Genomic DNA, 15,350 nt, shown 5'->3' on the forward strand with positions numbered 1-15,350 from the left:
TTCTAGAAACAGGCCATTCGGCCCAACTGGTCTATGCCGGCGTTTATGCTTCACTCGAGCCTCCACCCACCCCTCTTCATCTAACCCTATCAGCATATCATTCTGTTCCTTTCTTACTTACTTATCTTGCTTCCCCTTAAATGCATCTATGCTAATCACCTTAACTACTCCTTGTGGTAGCGAGTTCCACATTCTAACCACTCTTTTTGTTAAGAGTAGTATAGTATGATTGAACCTTGTTTGGGGGATGATACAGAGATTTAATTTAATAGTTAAATTGAAGTTTTGACTTTTTTTTCTTTTTCTGTCAGTTCCTCTTTCTCTTCTCATCAGTCCCTCGACTTCCTCAAAGGCATTGGGTCCATGCTGGAATATGATTCCTCAGGCAGCAAATCAAAAGAAAATTACAGTTGAGGAAGACCATTCAGCCCATCCTAGATCATCCATCCAGAACAATCTGATAGTCCCAGTATCATAGCTAAACTGGAATAAATTGGCAAGGGCAGCAGCTAACTCTGGTGTGCAAGTCTTCAGCACCACAGCCGGGATATTGTCAGGGCAAAGTATCATGGGCACTCAGCTGCTTCTTAATGTCCAATGTAGTCTTGGCACTTTTGGCTGAAGATATTTTACAAATACCTCAGCCTTGTCTCTTGCGCTCGTTTGCTGAACTCTGCCATAGTTGAGGATGGGGAATTTTATGGAGCCTTATCCTCCTCCTATTAGTTACCTGATTGTCCACCACTATTCTCAACTGGATAGGACTGCAGAGCTTTGTTGTGGAACTGCTTAACTCCATCTATAGCCTGCTGCATTTTTGTGTGTAGCATGCAGGTAGCCCTGTGATGTATTTTACCCATCTTAACACAGTCCCAGTCTGGTGACTGAGGCTTGGAGTTTCCACTCGATTGGGCTATTTTTTTCTGTGCAATTCCCCGATATTGGCATAACTGGTGCAAAAGATTGCGGAATTTTAAGCACAAATTGCGTTCAGCGCAACTCGAGTTTCTGGGATCTTTTGCGCTAGTTTTTAAAACATTGCGCTAGAAGCAGGCCCCGCCCACAAAACTGTCACGCCCCCAGGGTGAATTAATCACCATTGGGAGTTTCCACTAATTGCGCTTGTTTGCAGGCCTTCAGGGAGGCTCCAAAATTAAGCTGGAACCTTTTGCGCAAGAACACTAATAGTAACGGTTTGAAAGGTTTTGAATGATTTTTTTAAATTTAATTAGGAACTCTCTACTGTACCCCAATCTAACTAGAATATAGTTTTGTATAGTTTTGAAAAGTAATTTTCAGTAATTTAAAATCAGGTTACTCAACAGGTGGTAGATTGACACTGTGATTTAAAATGCTTATTTTTTGTGATAAACCCATTTTCAGCTGTATTAATCAAACTTTACCAACCTACCACTTAAATATATCAAGGAATATTTTTTAAAGCAAAATTTTTTTAAATTACTTTTTAAGTTGGTTGCGTTGGTTCATGGCAGATTTTCTGTTCGGCGAAATGCAAGTGAGTTTGAGCAGAAACTCGGGGAAATGAAACACTTTTCAAAACGGCCGCAATTTTGGGCTCATTTTGTGCCAAAATCGCCAGTTGTGCCCAAAGCGGAAACACTACCCGTGTCTTTTAGGACTCGGCTACCTTGGTTATTGCTGGTATTACCGAACCACTCTGTGCCCTTGCGTGTCTCAGTGTTCCTCCAAGTGGTGTTCAAAATGGAGAAGTACTGATTCAACAACAACTTGCATTCATATAGCACCTTTTACGTAGTAAAACATCCCATCTCATCATTTGAGGGGGAGTGGTAAGAGATTTCATGGGCTTCAGAGTCAATTTAAGGATTCCCAGGGCCAAGCCGACTTGACTGTACACCACTGTTGGACAATTCTCCCAACTTAGACACCAGTCCCCAGTCAATCAATCATGTGGCTGCGAGTGTGCAGAGAATATTTCCCAATGTAACTTTAAAACCAGAGCTGATTTTTGTCCACAAACATTGACCAGTGGACACTACCTGGGAAATAGTGAGTGAAGTCCAGCCTATGTGGTGCTTTGCCAGGTGAGGCACAGAAAGTAGGCAGAGAAAACAACATAGATAAAGTTAGTCAAATGAACAAGTAAGTGTGCCTGGTCAGGATCAAGCTTATCCCCTTCAGGTTTGCATGAGGGAAAGAAATGATTTCAGATGGCTGTCAAGTCATTAATAATTTATGACTTGGTGATTTACTACACTAATTCTGGTTATATGGTTAAGTGTTCTATTATTGATTCTGGGATCTTCAAAAAGATTCTTAAGTGAAGAATGGAGTTAGTAAGGAATATTCCTTTTTAGTCCTTTTGGGTTTATGCTTTCAATTTCATTCATCAGTTGCTTAAACATAATAGTACAGCATTAGGACCATCTCTATATTTCTTCTCATGATTGCCTGTGCCTTTAAGTTTAGTAATGATTTGTAAATTATTTTTGGTGCATTCTATATTGGCGTACAGCTCAAAGAAATTGACTTTCCTCGTGCCACAACTCCGCCTCATCAGAGACCTTCCATAAGGAATGAGGTGACTGAGGTGGTTAGTTTTTACCAGTGACTATTTTCCATATAATTGAAGTGTGTCATCACAAAGATGATAGTTATACCAACGTACTGTTGTCATGAAGAAGTCAACTTGCAGTGTTGTGACTAATGAAGTTCCCAAGTACGTTACAACCAATTGATTACTTTTGAAGTGCAGTCACTGTTGTTATATAGGCAGACATGGCAGATAACTTGTGCACAGTAAGGTTTCACAGATAGCAAACAAATTAATTACCAGATAATCTGTTTCTGGTGGTGTTGATTAAAGGCAGAATGTTAACCACGTTGCTTTTCTTTGACTAGTGCCATGGGATATTTTATGTCTACCCGAGTAGGAAGATGAGGCTTTGGTTTAACATCCCATCTAAAAGACAGCACTTATGATCAGTGTAGTACTGAGGCCGTGCTGTATGATATGTCAGCCTAGGTTGCGTACTGAAGTTCGTAGTAAGACTTGAACCTTCTGACTCAGAAGTGAGAGTGCTACAATATGAGCCAAGCTGACACTAATAGATATTGTAAAAATGGTAACCTATTCCTTGAACTGATTTTTTTTTTTGTCTTTAGTATAAAATTTGGTAGCAAACAATACAGAATAAATTTTGAATGTAAAAATAAACTTACTCCTATGTTACTTGACTGTGTCGCTTTACCATGTACAGCTTGAAGTCACGAACAGAAGGGCAGGGGATAATGTTGGTTCTGTAAGCCAATGCATTACAATATTTTAGTTTCAAGGAAGTTTGCCAGCAAATTTGATGAGGCCATCGGGGAAGTAAGTGAATCTGACTCTGAGACGGCTGATTTAAAGTCCTGGGTTAATGATCAATATACATTTGTGTTACCCATTAGTGGCTGAAGCAAACCTTCATTTGCTGCTAGTCTGATTTTACTGCACAGCTCCAGCACCTATGTCTATATCTATGCTCTGGACTGCTCCACTGTAAATGAACTCCTTTTCAAAGGAGATAGTCTTGGGACCAGTTCCAAAGCAGCACAATTTCTTAACTGCCTGATCTGCTGCCAAAATAACCTGCTTATTTGATGATCCAATTGCATAGTCAGAGGCAATGGGATGGCTGAGCATTGTGGTGCACAATGTCTCCATTAACAGGATCTTCTAATGGATTTCTGTATGTCAACTCAACAAAAGATTGATAATATAATGGCATCAACATTAATGATGTACTTAAAGCTTTATACAGTGGTCAGTGGCATTACTAACTCTATGCAGTAAATGAGGTGCTACTAGTACATAATCCTGTATGTCTGTGACCAAACTCTGCCTCTATAAAATCATCATCTTCCCGACCCCATATAGGTTTGTGCAATTTTTAAAATATTTGTGAGAGAAATACCTGTTGGCTTGGAGTCCAGTATTCCTCAATTATCAAATTATTCTAGCCAGCATGCTGTACTGATTATCGTACTAGACTAGCAACCCAGAGTTCATTAATTCAAATGACTATCATGCCAAGTTGTGACACTAAATTCAATAAATCTGATTATTTGTAGGCTAGCACCAGAAAAATAACCATGAAAGATGCTGGATTATTGTAAAAATCCAACTGGTTCACTAATGCTGTTCAGGGAAGAGAACCTGCCACTCGTACCCAGTCTGGGCTACGTGTGATTCTAGTCCGCACAAGCCACTCCGTTGTGCAGACTCTCACTTGGCTCACCACCCAGTCGGGGCAACTAGGGATAGGCAATAAATGTGATCTTGTCAGTGTTTCCCAGAACAAATGTCAGTGTTTCTGAGAACAATTTTTGAAAAAAAAAATCTCTTCCCAGCAGTTCCCACATATCTATGCTAGCTGGATGTGGCGACTTTTCTGAACTGGACACTGTGTCATTGCTCAAACATGTAGAGTTACAGATAGCAATTGTATATACTCATAGGCAAACTGCCATCTGTATTTTCTCCAGTCACTAGCATCCCCCTACAGAAAGTCTACTGTAGAACCAGGGTGAAGTCCAAATTCAGAAACCAGATTGGCAATTCAGTCTCCCTAAGAATTTAACCTCTACTGGTGATGATAATTCAGTTTCCCCTCACTAAGAAACATAGCAACTTCTCTAAACCAGTGACCCTAATGCTGTCCTCAGCACCCATGCATTACAAAGATAGAAAAAGACTGTGGAAGTAATTCTTTGAAGTGTTTTGAATTTTAACTTGAATACTGACGGACAAAATTTTCTTGCAAACAAAAAGCCCCACTCTGTTCAACTCCAAAACAAAAAAGTTGTTTCCTAATTAAGGTACTATTACCTGCTTAAACAATCTTCAGCAAGGCATAGTTAGGGAATGCGCTGTAGTTCAGTCCTGTCGCAGGCTTGATCCTTGATCTATGGTTAATCAGACAAGGTGGAGGTGGGTGTTATAATTGACCTCAGCAACCCTGGAATAAAATCAGGTAGGGTCCCCCTCATTTTCTATCTAGTGAACCCTACTGGACAGAACGGGACTCAACAGTGATGTTCTCCAGTAGGCTGCTGGCACTCACTTACTAGGCTTGTACATGGCATGTATCACAATGGCTAGTTAGGATGGGTGTGGTTCCACTTGTAGCTTGTAGCTATCCAGTATCTTGCATTTCCAGGATAGGGAAGGAACTCAGAAACTAAACAACCTGTTCATCGGAAGTATAGTATAAAAAGATCTTGTGCTAAACTGTATTTATCATAACAATCTTGCCTGAAGTAATTTTCTCCAAAAAAGAAAACTGCATATTCAATGGTTTAATTATATTTAAACAGATACCCAATAGTTTCATGCATTTATGCTTTTCTGTATAGACACTGAAGAAAATGTCTCCCACGTCCATGAAGATTACTTTTCAACAGCTTGAAGAGGGAGCCACAAAGAACCTGTCAGAAGTTTTAGTTATGGAGTACAGACTTAGCCAAGCTTGTATGGTAAGATAATGTCAGAGATGCAGGTCCTGTTGTTAAAGGACAATTAAGCAACAACTTTGTTAATGTTTTATTGTATGACACAGTAAGAAAGAAAGACTTACATTTATATAGTGCCTTTCACGACCACCGGACGTCTCAAAGTGCTTTTGGAGTGTAGTCACTGGGAAATGCGGCAGCAAGCTCCCACAAACAGCAATGTGAGCAGATGAGGCCTCGGTTTAACGTCTCATCCAAAAGATGGCACCTCCCAACAGTGCCGCATTCCCTCAGCACTGCACTGGAGTGTCAGCCTAGATTTATGTGCTCAGGTCCCTGAAGTGGGACTTGAGCCCATAACCTTCTGACTTAGAGGCGAGTGTGCTACCCACTGAGCAACAGCTGACACTAGCTGCTACATACTGATTAAATGTAATTATTAAATGGTGGAGGGAGAATCTACTTAATTGCAATTGGGTCTGACAAGCTTATAGTTCATATTCAGTTTTCATAATAACTGGAAAACAAGACATCTTTATAAGAGTCAAAGTAACTTAATAAAATAGGCACATAGCCAAGGATATAATTGTGTTCTTTATACAGTATGATACATGTTACTTTGCAGGCAATTCATCCAGGTACTTGAGGTAATAATATAAATAATAGACTTGCGGGTTAAATTATACTATATTAGAATGTGACACTGGTGCACTTAACACCATGATTGTTTTGTTACATTGACATTAACTGTTTCCACCGACATTTATCAGCACAGAAACTTTGGAATGCTGCTCTGTGTAAATGTAAAATGAGTTGGAGAAAGATAGGCCTAGAAATTCAGTAAGGCCCCGCCAGGTCTTTAGCGCCCGAAATTTAGCGCTCGCCCGGATTCCCGTAGCGCCTGCCTGAAATTCAGTTGCGGCGCCCCAAGACGGAGGCGGGCGCTATTGCAGGGTTTGGTCGCCTCGCTTGGGGCGATGAAAGTCAATTGCAGGCGTCCAGCTGCCGCTGCGGCACCCGATGCGGTGCGGCAGGCTGGGGTACTGCAGGCCTCCTCCTTCTCTTAAGGAGGAGCTGCCTGCAGCCGTGAGATCGCCGCTGGATTCCCCCGGCAAATGAGCCCGGCACCACGGAGAAGTGCCGGGCTCGCGGGAGTCAGACACCAATGCCGCGGGGGGGTGGTGCAGGAGTCCGGGGAGGGAGATGCGGCCAGGCGGCCGACCGCCCGTCCACCTTTATGCGCCGGCCTCTCGGAGCTGCAAGGCACCGTTTTTCAAACGCTGTTTGCGGCCGCAACTGAATTTGGCGGTCGGCACGGAATCGCATTGGAGCCGGGGCGCTGCGCACACCGATGACGTCATCGGTGCCGGCGCAGCGCTACCGGCTAACGCCGATGTTAGGGACCAACTGAATTTCGGGCGCTAAAAAACTTCCGGCACAAACCACTCTTTAGCCAATAAGTGGGCGCAAACGCGACTGAATTTCTAGGCCATAAAGTTTTAATATTATACCAAGAAAAGTTTGTACCGTATTATTCAAAAGTTTATTTTGCCACTCATACTTTGCAATTTATCCGTTTCAGAGAGGCCATGATTTCTATGAAGGTGTGCGAGCAGGTAAGCCATCGTCCGTGAATCCTGTTCACTGCACTGCAGCTTTAAAAGTAGAAGGTAACTCTGTGGCTAAGCCGAATCTCCCTTGTGGCTAAGTGGACAAGTGGACTGCTTGGTATTTACTGGGTTAAATAAATCAGAAAGGTCCCAGGTTCAATCCCTGCTCTCTAGTGATTTAGCTGACCTCAGCTGCCAGCATTAGGGCACTACAATTGCCCTCTACCTCGCTGGGTTAGGAAGGGGGAAACAAATCAACCAGCACTCCCATTCCTGATAGCTATTCAAATAGCCCTTTTGAGAAGTAGATATCAAGTGAGAATTGGATCAACTTTGGCTATGATACCAGCCATGCGCAAATAGCCTGACAACATTTACAGACAAAATGGCCACTTGGGACAAATATGTCAGTCGTTGGCACATGTAGAACCTAAAAGATCATTGAGGAGAGAACAGAACAGAGAGGAGAATCTTTCTGCGTTTAGATTTTAAAAGGCTTTACATTATTTTAAAAAAAAATCTGTATATGCAACCATTTCAGATAGCACCAACTGGATGCCCTCAAGTGATCGGTTAAGAAAAGGTTCTGCAGAATATCCACCTGGACTCATTATTGCTGATATTTTCATTCTCCTTGGAGACTGACCATATCCTGGTTTGGTTTTTGCCCGTCTTCCCCTTCTGCAATTTCTGCCAAGTATTTGTCCATTAGAGTTTGTGTAACACCAATGTAACTGATCAGACAGAACAAAATGTGACACTAGTAACAGATATGAATTTTTTTAATTTTGAAGTTCATGAATGATAGAAGTATTGCTGATGAGTTCATGATCTAGTCATTTATAATATTTACTGGCAACAATTACTCTTTTGTACAAAAGCAAAATACTGCGGATTCTGGAAATCTGAAATAAAAACAGAAAATGCTGGAAATACTCAGCAGGTCAGACAGCATCTGTGGAGAAAGAAACAGAGTTAACGTTTTGGGTCGATGACTTTTATACCTATTCTCAAATCAAGTATATACTTTGAGTCCCTTGAATTTCTGGTCCTTTTGAGGTTCAGTAATTAAAACTGTTTGGAAGAATTTAATACATTAAAAATGAAACTCTGCTGAGCATTACACTAAAAAACAATTGACAATTTACTTTATTCACATCTGGTGAGTCATGTTCCAAAGTTAATCCTACTAGTATTCCCGAGAGTTATTTTCTCATTGTGCTACAGTTGTCCCTATAACCTTCACTCTCTCATAGACATATATTTGTACAGCTGTAGTTATCAACATTACATATCAACTTTGCAAATTTATTTCACATATCTACTGGAGAGAGTGGAATTCTGCACTAATAGTATTACAATGCAGACCAAGACAGATTGGATGCAGGATGCTATCATTCAGGGAGATTTTTTTTAGTAATACAGTGAAGGGTTGGGAGTGATTACAAGAAAATCTGATCAAAGGGTTTGGATGACATAACAAATCACATGAGTAATGTCTAAGTAATTATTTGTTTTCTAAACCGTGACATTAAGTTATTTTTCTGTAATCAATTCCTCCTAACTTTTATATTCTTTCATAAACATATTGAGCTGGATTTTGCTGGAAGAATAACGGCGTGTTAACGATTCACGTCGTTACTAATGTACAAATCGGACAGCAAGTTCAGGAGATTAAAAGATATGCGGTGAGTTGCAAGTCTCCAGAATTTGCTGGTCAATTTGTACCGCGCCGCCATTTTCTTCACATATGGGGCATCTCGCCCTTAGCCTCCCCATTAATTCGCCACAGAAAGTTAAGTCTGGTAGTTAACAGCGTAAGTCCCCTTTTAATGACATGATAATTGTTAATGCAATGCCAATCAACTTCTCTGTCCCAGAAATTGAAGTATTTAAACTATGGAGTCTCATTCCTTCAGGTAGTGAATTATTGTTGGAGATTTTTTAAATGTCAAATTTTCAATTTTTTTTTTTAACTTTTCCTCTCCATAGTTTAAATAGTTCAATTTCTGTCTCTTTTCTCTCTTTCTCTTAATCCAATCTCTCTTTCCCTCTCTATTTCTCTTTCTGTATCTGATTTGACTCTAATGCACTCTCCTTCTCAGTTGTTCCTCTGTTTCTTTCTCAATCCTTAACTCGCGTTGGTTAAGGAGATACACTGTTACTCCAGAAGTTCATTAAGGTCCCAGATGCCCCGTTGTCCTCACCATGCCATTATCAGCTCGCGCATCCAGCAAGTTACAGCGCTAAAACATTTTGAGCTGAAGGATGCAGAAAAAGGTCTAACTAACTGGACATGCCGCGAGATGCCCCATTCCAGCAAGGTTTGGCCCATTAGTGTTTCATAGTAGCACTGTTATTTTGAACAATAAAGATCTGCCTTGCAGCCTGTGTGCATTTATTTTTTGCTGCAGCATGTGTTGTGGCCATCTTCGACCAGGGCACTCTCCACATAAGGAACTGTTAACAAAAATGAGAGCGAATGGAATTGGAGGCAGCCTATTGGCTTGGATAGGGAATTGGTTAAGAGGTAGGAGACAGAGAGTAGGGATAATGGGTATGCACTAAAATTGGCAGAATGTGACTGTAATGGGGGCACAGCTTTTCACTTTATTTATAAATGACTTAGACGAAGGAATAGAGTGCTGTATATCCAAGTTTGCTGATGACACTAAGTTAGGTGGCACAGTAAATAGTGTGGAAAGGAGCAGAATGTTTCTAAGGGACATCAATAGATTAAGTGAGTGGGCAAAACTGTGGCAGATGGAGTTCAATGTGGGGAAAGTGTGAGGTCATCCACTTTGGGCCTAAGAAAATAGATCAAAGTTTTTTCTAAACAGCAAGAAGCTAGGAACTGTAGAGGAACAGAGAGATTTAGGAATCCAAGTACAGAAATCACTAAAAACTAGTGGACAGGTACAAAAAATAATTTAATAGCTTAATGGAATGTTGACCTTTATCTCAAGGAGGCTGGATTACAAACGGTGGAAGTTATGCTATAGTTATATAAAGCTATAGTTGGACCACATCTGGAGTAACTGCATTCAGTTCTGGGCACCACAACGCAGGAAGGATATATTGGCCTTGGAGGGAGTACAACGCAGATTCACCAGAATGATATCCGGCCTGAAAGGGTTAAATTATGAGGACAGTTTGCATAGATTAGGCTTGTATTCCCTTGAATATAGAAAATGATGGGATGATCTAATTAAGATGTTTAAGATGATTAAAGGATCGAGAGAAACTGTTTCCTCTGGTTGGGGTCCAGAACATGGGGCATAACCTTAAAATTAGAGCTAGGCTGTTCAGGGGTGATGTCAGAAAGCACTTCTTCACACAAAGGGTAGTGGAAATCTGGAACTCTGTTGAGGTTAGGTCAATTGAAAATTTCTAAACTGAGCTTGATAGATTTTTGTTAGGCATGGGTATTAAGGATTATGGAACCAAGGCAGGTAAATGGAGTCGAGCTACAGACCAGCCATGATCTAATTGAATGGTGGATGGCCTACTCATATTCTATGCTCCTATGTTTCGTTGATGTGTCAACATCAAGGCCTGCTCAGAAGCCAGCATTTGCATTGCTTCCTGGACTTCTTATGCAAAGTTTCAGTACCTTCGCAAATCACACTGCACAAAGAAAGTGCATAAATTCACAGGATTTGTTGCAGGATATTGTGCTGTACAAAAACACAGGCTTACGCAATGACTTCTCACTGAAGGATTGAATCTGATGGTATCTCTGCAAGATTACCAGAATCTAATCAACAGTGGATTACTGGGAAAGAACATTGCTTTATACATTTTTCACTCAAATTGTAACTCTTAACTAGGAGCTTTCAATCAAACTATTTTAGAGCTAGTAGCATTGATAGATCTAGAGACTGAGTCTCTGGTGGCCATATATCAGGGAAACAGAGCAATGGTATTGCTGAGCAATTCTCTGTTCTTTTCTTCTCTTCATATTTTAGTGCAGAATGGCTACAGATTCATGTTGAATGCAAATGTGATGTTCTGTTATAAATGAGCTTAATTTATACTAAAGAAGTTCTGGAAAGTGCAGCAGATTACATTGCTATTTTACAAGTGAGAGGAAAGTTGTACCTTTAAGGAGAAATATTTGTGATAAATTAGCATACTTGAGACTGACCTGAAATAGCAATTAATAAATGAACAGAAACCAACACTAAATAAATTTAATATATAATTCTGTAAATGTAAAGGAAAGTAATCAGTAGCTTCATTGCTGTGTTGAACTTGTTCTGGTTCAGTTGGGACAGGGAAAGATGAGTGAAAATAAGCAACGTAAATTGCCAATATCAGACTTCTGATCAAGAAATACGAGAAAGGAATACTCCAGAAATCACAGTACTTTATCAGTATCAGTACAACCTTTCAGTGTAAAAGTCACCTTCTGTTTGCATCATATTCAACCACTGAAACTGTACAATTCTGGTGAGAACAGAAAAAGGGGTAGCCAGTGCATTGAGATGTTAACAGTATATGTTATACAGGTAGACTATCCTTTATCCGAACTTCCGAAAACCTCTAAAAAACCGAAAGTTTTTTCGTTCAGCGTAAGTCGTGCGCACGACATGACCAGAGTGGCGCACGACTTACGCTGAGCAGGGCAGAGGGTCACAGAGTTCCCTCCTGGGTAGGAGCTTGCAGGCCGAGCCGGGCAGTGTGAAGGAGGTACCGGGAGAGTGAACCCAACAATACAGCGGCCCGTCCGATAGCTGCAGCGGCCCGTCCGATATTCTTTTCTCCACCCGAACCGAACCGCGGCCCGTCCGATATTCTTTTCTCCCCCCCCACCCCCCACCCGACCCGACCCGTCCGATATTCTTTTCTCCCGACGCGGCCCGTCCGATATTCTTTTCTCCCCCCTGACCCTGACCCCACCCCCCCCCCCGGACCCCGACCCCCCCCCCCCCCCCCGACCTGAACCGCAGCCCGTCCGATATTCTTTTCTCCGCCCCCCCCCCCCCCCAACCCCCGACCTGATTTGCGGGCCAGCTTAGTAGGAGTCAGCCGATATCCGGCTTTCCAGAGAAGCAGGAAGGGGAATGAGACACGGAACAGTCGCAAGAGGTAGCCTGAACTTTTAAAATTTATATTAAATACAAATTTCCCAGTCTTATAATAATACCTTCTGAAATCCGAAAACCGAAACTCAGCTGGTCCCAAGGCTTTCGGATAAGGGATAGTGTACCTGTATTGTAAATATTGTGCTACAGATATATATCAGAGCAAGTACTAATGTAATCAAAATTATATGGCAGAGGTGCAGAACTAAATAACCACTGAGATGCTTGGACAGTGCCAATGGGTAGAGTTTTCTCCCAGCACTCAACTGTTGGCGAGAGTTACCAGATGGTCACTTCACTTTATAATCAAGATAGTGTTAATGAATTGGCTGATCATAATGTAAAGACAACTAAATGAGCAGTATGGCTTCAGCTAACTGGAGGTGGCACTACATTAAAGTGTAATGAAGGTTGCACTTTTATATCTCTGCTCCTAATCTTGTGCACTGTATATGTATTATTGTTTTAAAAGTATTTGTAGTTCTGATTTCAAAATAACCAGTACTGTTTTAATATTTTATGGGAATAATATGTTTTTTGTCCTAACAGTTCTGATTGACAAGGATCAAAGCCCAAAGTGGAAGCCAGCAACCCTAGAAGAAGTGACGGCGGAGTACCTGAATAGTTGCTTTAAGTCACTCGGAAGCGAAGAACTCAAGTTGTAATGGATGAATGGTTTCAGAATTTAAAAAGAAAATTATGAATGTGTTTCAAGTGTGTTTGCTTTTCTCTTCAAGCAATTAACATGCTTATCCACATATGATGTATTTGACAAGTGAAACTTTTGTTGTACAAGTATAATAAATATACCAGAACACTGTAATTGTGTTTTTTGGGTGGGTCAGCTACCAATTTTAAACAACTTGGGGGTGAAATTGGGTGCCTTTGCGCCTCCCGTTCGTGCCCCCGGGGGGGGGGGGGGGCACTAACAGGGCGCAAATGGCTTTGCGACTGGGTGCAGCGCTGACATTGACTCCCGCTATATTTCGCAGGAGTATTGCGGCAGCGCTATGGTGCTGCACCCCGATCTCCTTCGCCCAGAGATTATGACGTCATCGCTGTGCACATCGCCCTGGTAGTGCCCCGGACCCGAAATTGACTTCCGCCCCCCTGCAGCAGCGCCAGGCGAAAACACCGACAGCTGCAGGAGGCGTGCATTGGGTGGCCGGCCACTTCGGGAGCGATGATTAAAGGCGAGGTGGCCGAGGTAAGTTTAAGAAAAAAACTTGTTCCGCTTTTTTTCCCGTGGGTTCCTGCCCGCAGCTGACTTGGTGGTCCAGGTAGATAATTTTGCTATTGCAGAGCCTGCAGCAATGGCCCTTCCCTTTAAGGGAGGGAAGGAGCCTTTGAACGTGGCAGCGCTGCGAGGCTCAGTGCGCAGTGCTGCCGAAGTCTCCACCCCGCCTGCTGCCGATTATGCTCCAAGAAGGAAGTGCAGCACTTGATTTAACGCTCCACTTCCTTCTTGGAGCGCAAAACCGAATTTTTTTAAAGTTTAGAAACATTAGCGCCTGGCGCTAATTTTCCAAACTTTTAAAATTTAGCGCCCCAAACGGGGCTATAATGAATTTCTCCTCCCTTGCGTTTATATAGTGCCTTTAATGTAGGAAACACCCCAAAGCACTTCACAGGTAAAAAGAAAATGGCTGCCGAGGCAAAGAAATAGCTATCAGGAGGAATGACCAAAAGCTTGGTCAGAGAGGTGGGTTTTAATGAGGGTCTTGGTGTAGGAGAGGGATTTAGGGAGGTGAATTCCAGAGCATTGGGCCTCATGTGGCTGAAAGGACAGGTGGGGTGAAGAAACTGGGGGCGGGGCCAGAGGAACAAAGGGTTTGGGAGGGGCAAGGTTGCAGCACTGGAGGAGGTAACAGAAATGTGGAGGGCAAGATAATGGCATGATTTAAACAAGGCTTTTGGGGACCTGGAGCCAGTGTAAGTTAGCAAGGGGAGGGTTAATGGGTAAGTGGGGCTTGATGCAGGATAGGATACAGGTGGCAGAGGTTTGGATGAGCTGAAATTTACAGAGGAGGGGAGGCCAGCCTGGAGATCATTGAAATAGGTCTTTTTTTTACAAAATAGATTGAGTAGAAAATCTCCCAGATTGAGTTGTATTTCATGTTGCTTAAACCAATTTATAATTTTCAGTTTTAAAGAAACAGATAAAGAATTGATTTTTTTAAACTGCTCAGCAACTGCATATTCTCTCGAAAGGAAATGGAGGTAATTCAGTGAAGAATCAATCCAAGAAGGGGGATTACTAAGTAACATTGAGACTATTCGTTAACCCCTTGAAATTATGAATTTGTATCTGTTGTCATGAGGTGTGAAACCATGCCATCATCAATCAGATTTACTGATGTGAATGGAAAATGGCATATTTCCTTTTGTGGATGATCAGATGAAGTGGCATCATCTACCAAGGAGAAGGTGAAACTCAACAAACAAAAGTGGGTTCTGATCTGGATGAGCCCAGTGTCAAGCACAGCACAGCTAGGGAAAGAGTAACAAGTCTGAGTGGCTTTTCATCTAAATCTTAATGGTGCCAGCATCCAGGCAGTGGGTATGCCAATGCAGAGATGCTATAAGTTATGATCTGCTGTCTGCCATGCTTTTTGAACTAATGAAATGGATTGACCAGATCTTTATGGAGACCGAAACATAGAAGATAGGAGCAGGAGTAGGCCATTCGGCCCCTGGAGCCTGCTCCGCCATTCAATGCGATCGTGGCTGATCATCCAAGCTCAGTACCCAGTCCCTGCTTTCTCCCCATATCCTTTGATCCCTTTAGCCTTAAGAAATATATCCAGCTCCTTCTTGAATATATTTAATGAATTGGCCTCTACTGTCTTCTGTGGTACAGAATTCCACAGGTTCACCACTCTCTGGGTGAAGAAATTCCTCCTCATTTCTGTCCTAAAAGGCCTACCCCTTATCCTTAGACTGTGACCCCTGGTTCTGGATTCCCCGACCATCGGGAACATCCTGCATCTAGTCTGTCCAGTCCTGTTAGAATTTTATAAGTTTCAATGAGATCCCCTCTCATTCTTCTAAACTCCAGCGAGTACAAGCCCAATCGACCCAATCTCTCCTCATACGTCATTCCTGCCATCCCAGGTATCAGCCTGGTGAATCTTTGCTGAACTCCTTCCATGGCAAGAATATCCTTCCTCAGATAAGG

At 42.1% G+C, this 15,350-nt stretch overlaps 1 protein-coding gene across 3 annotated transcripts in view; it reads left to right on the plus strand.

The window, feature by feature from the left end:
* The window catches only part of hibch (3-hydroxyisobutyryl-CoA hydrolase), a 164,300-nt gene extending 151,305 nt beyond the window's left edge, over positions 1-12,995 (plus strand). For 2 of the 3 annotated variants that reach the window (XM_085985867.1, XM_085985868.1), the window contains exons 12-14: positions 5,380-5,499; positions 7,058-7,091; positions 12,722-12,995. In XM_085985867.1, coding sequence (XP_085841993.1) covers positions 5,380-5,499; positions 7,058-7,091; positions 12,722-12,837 — 270 coding nt within the window. In that variant the 3' untranslated portion in view covers positions 12,838-12,995. Of the gene's footprint in view, positions 1-5,379; positions 5,500-7,057; positions 7,092-9,235; positions 9,410-12,721 lie in introns of all 3 variants that reach the window. The other variant, XR_015078145.1, reaches the window with a different exon arrangement.
* Positions 12,996-15,350: the final 2,355 nt, after the last annotated feature.

This window comes from Somniosus microcephalus, chromosome 4, assembly GCF_052327205.1.
Source record: "Somniosus microcephalus isolate GS21.2 chromosome 4, FLI_Smic_1.0, whole genome shotgun sequence".
NCBI lineage: Eukaryota > Metazoa > Chordata > Chondrichthyes > Squaliformes > Somniosidae > Somniosus > Somniosus microcephalus.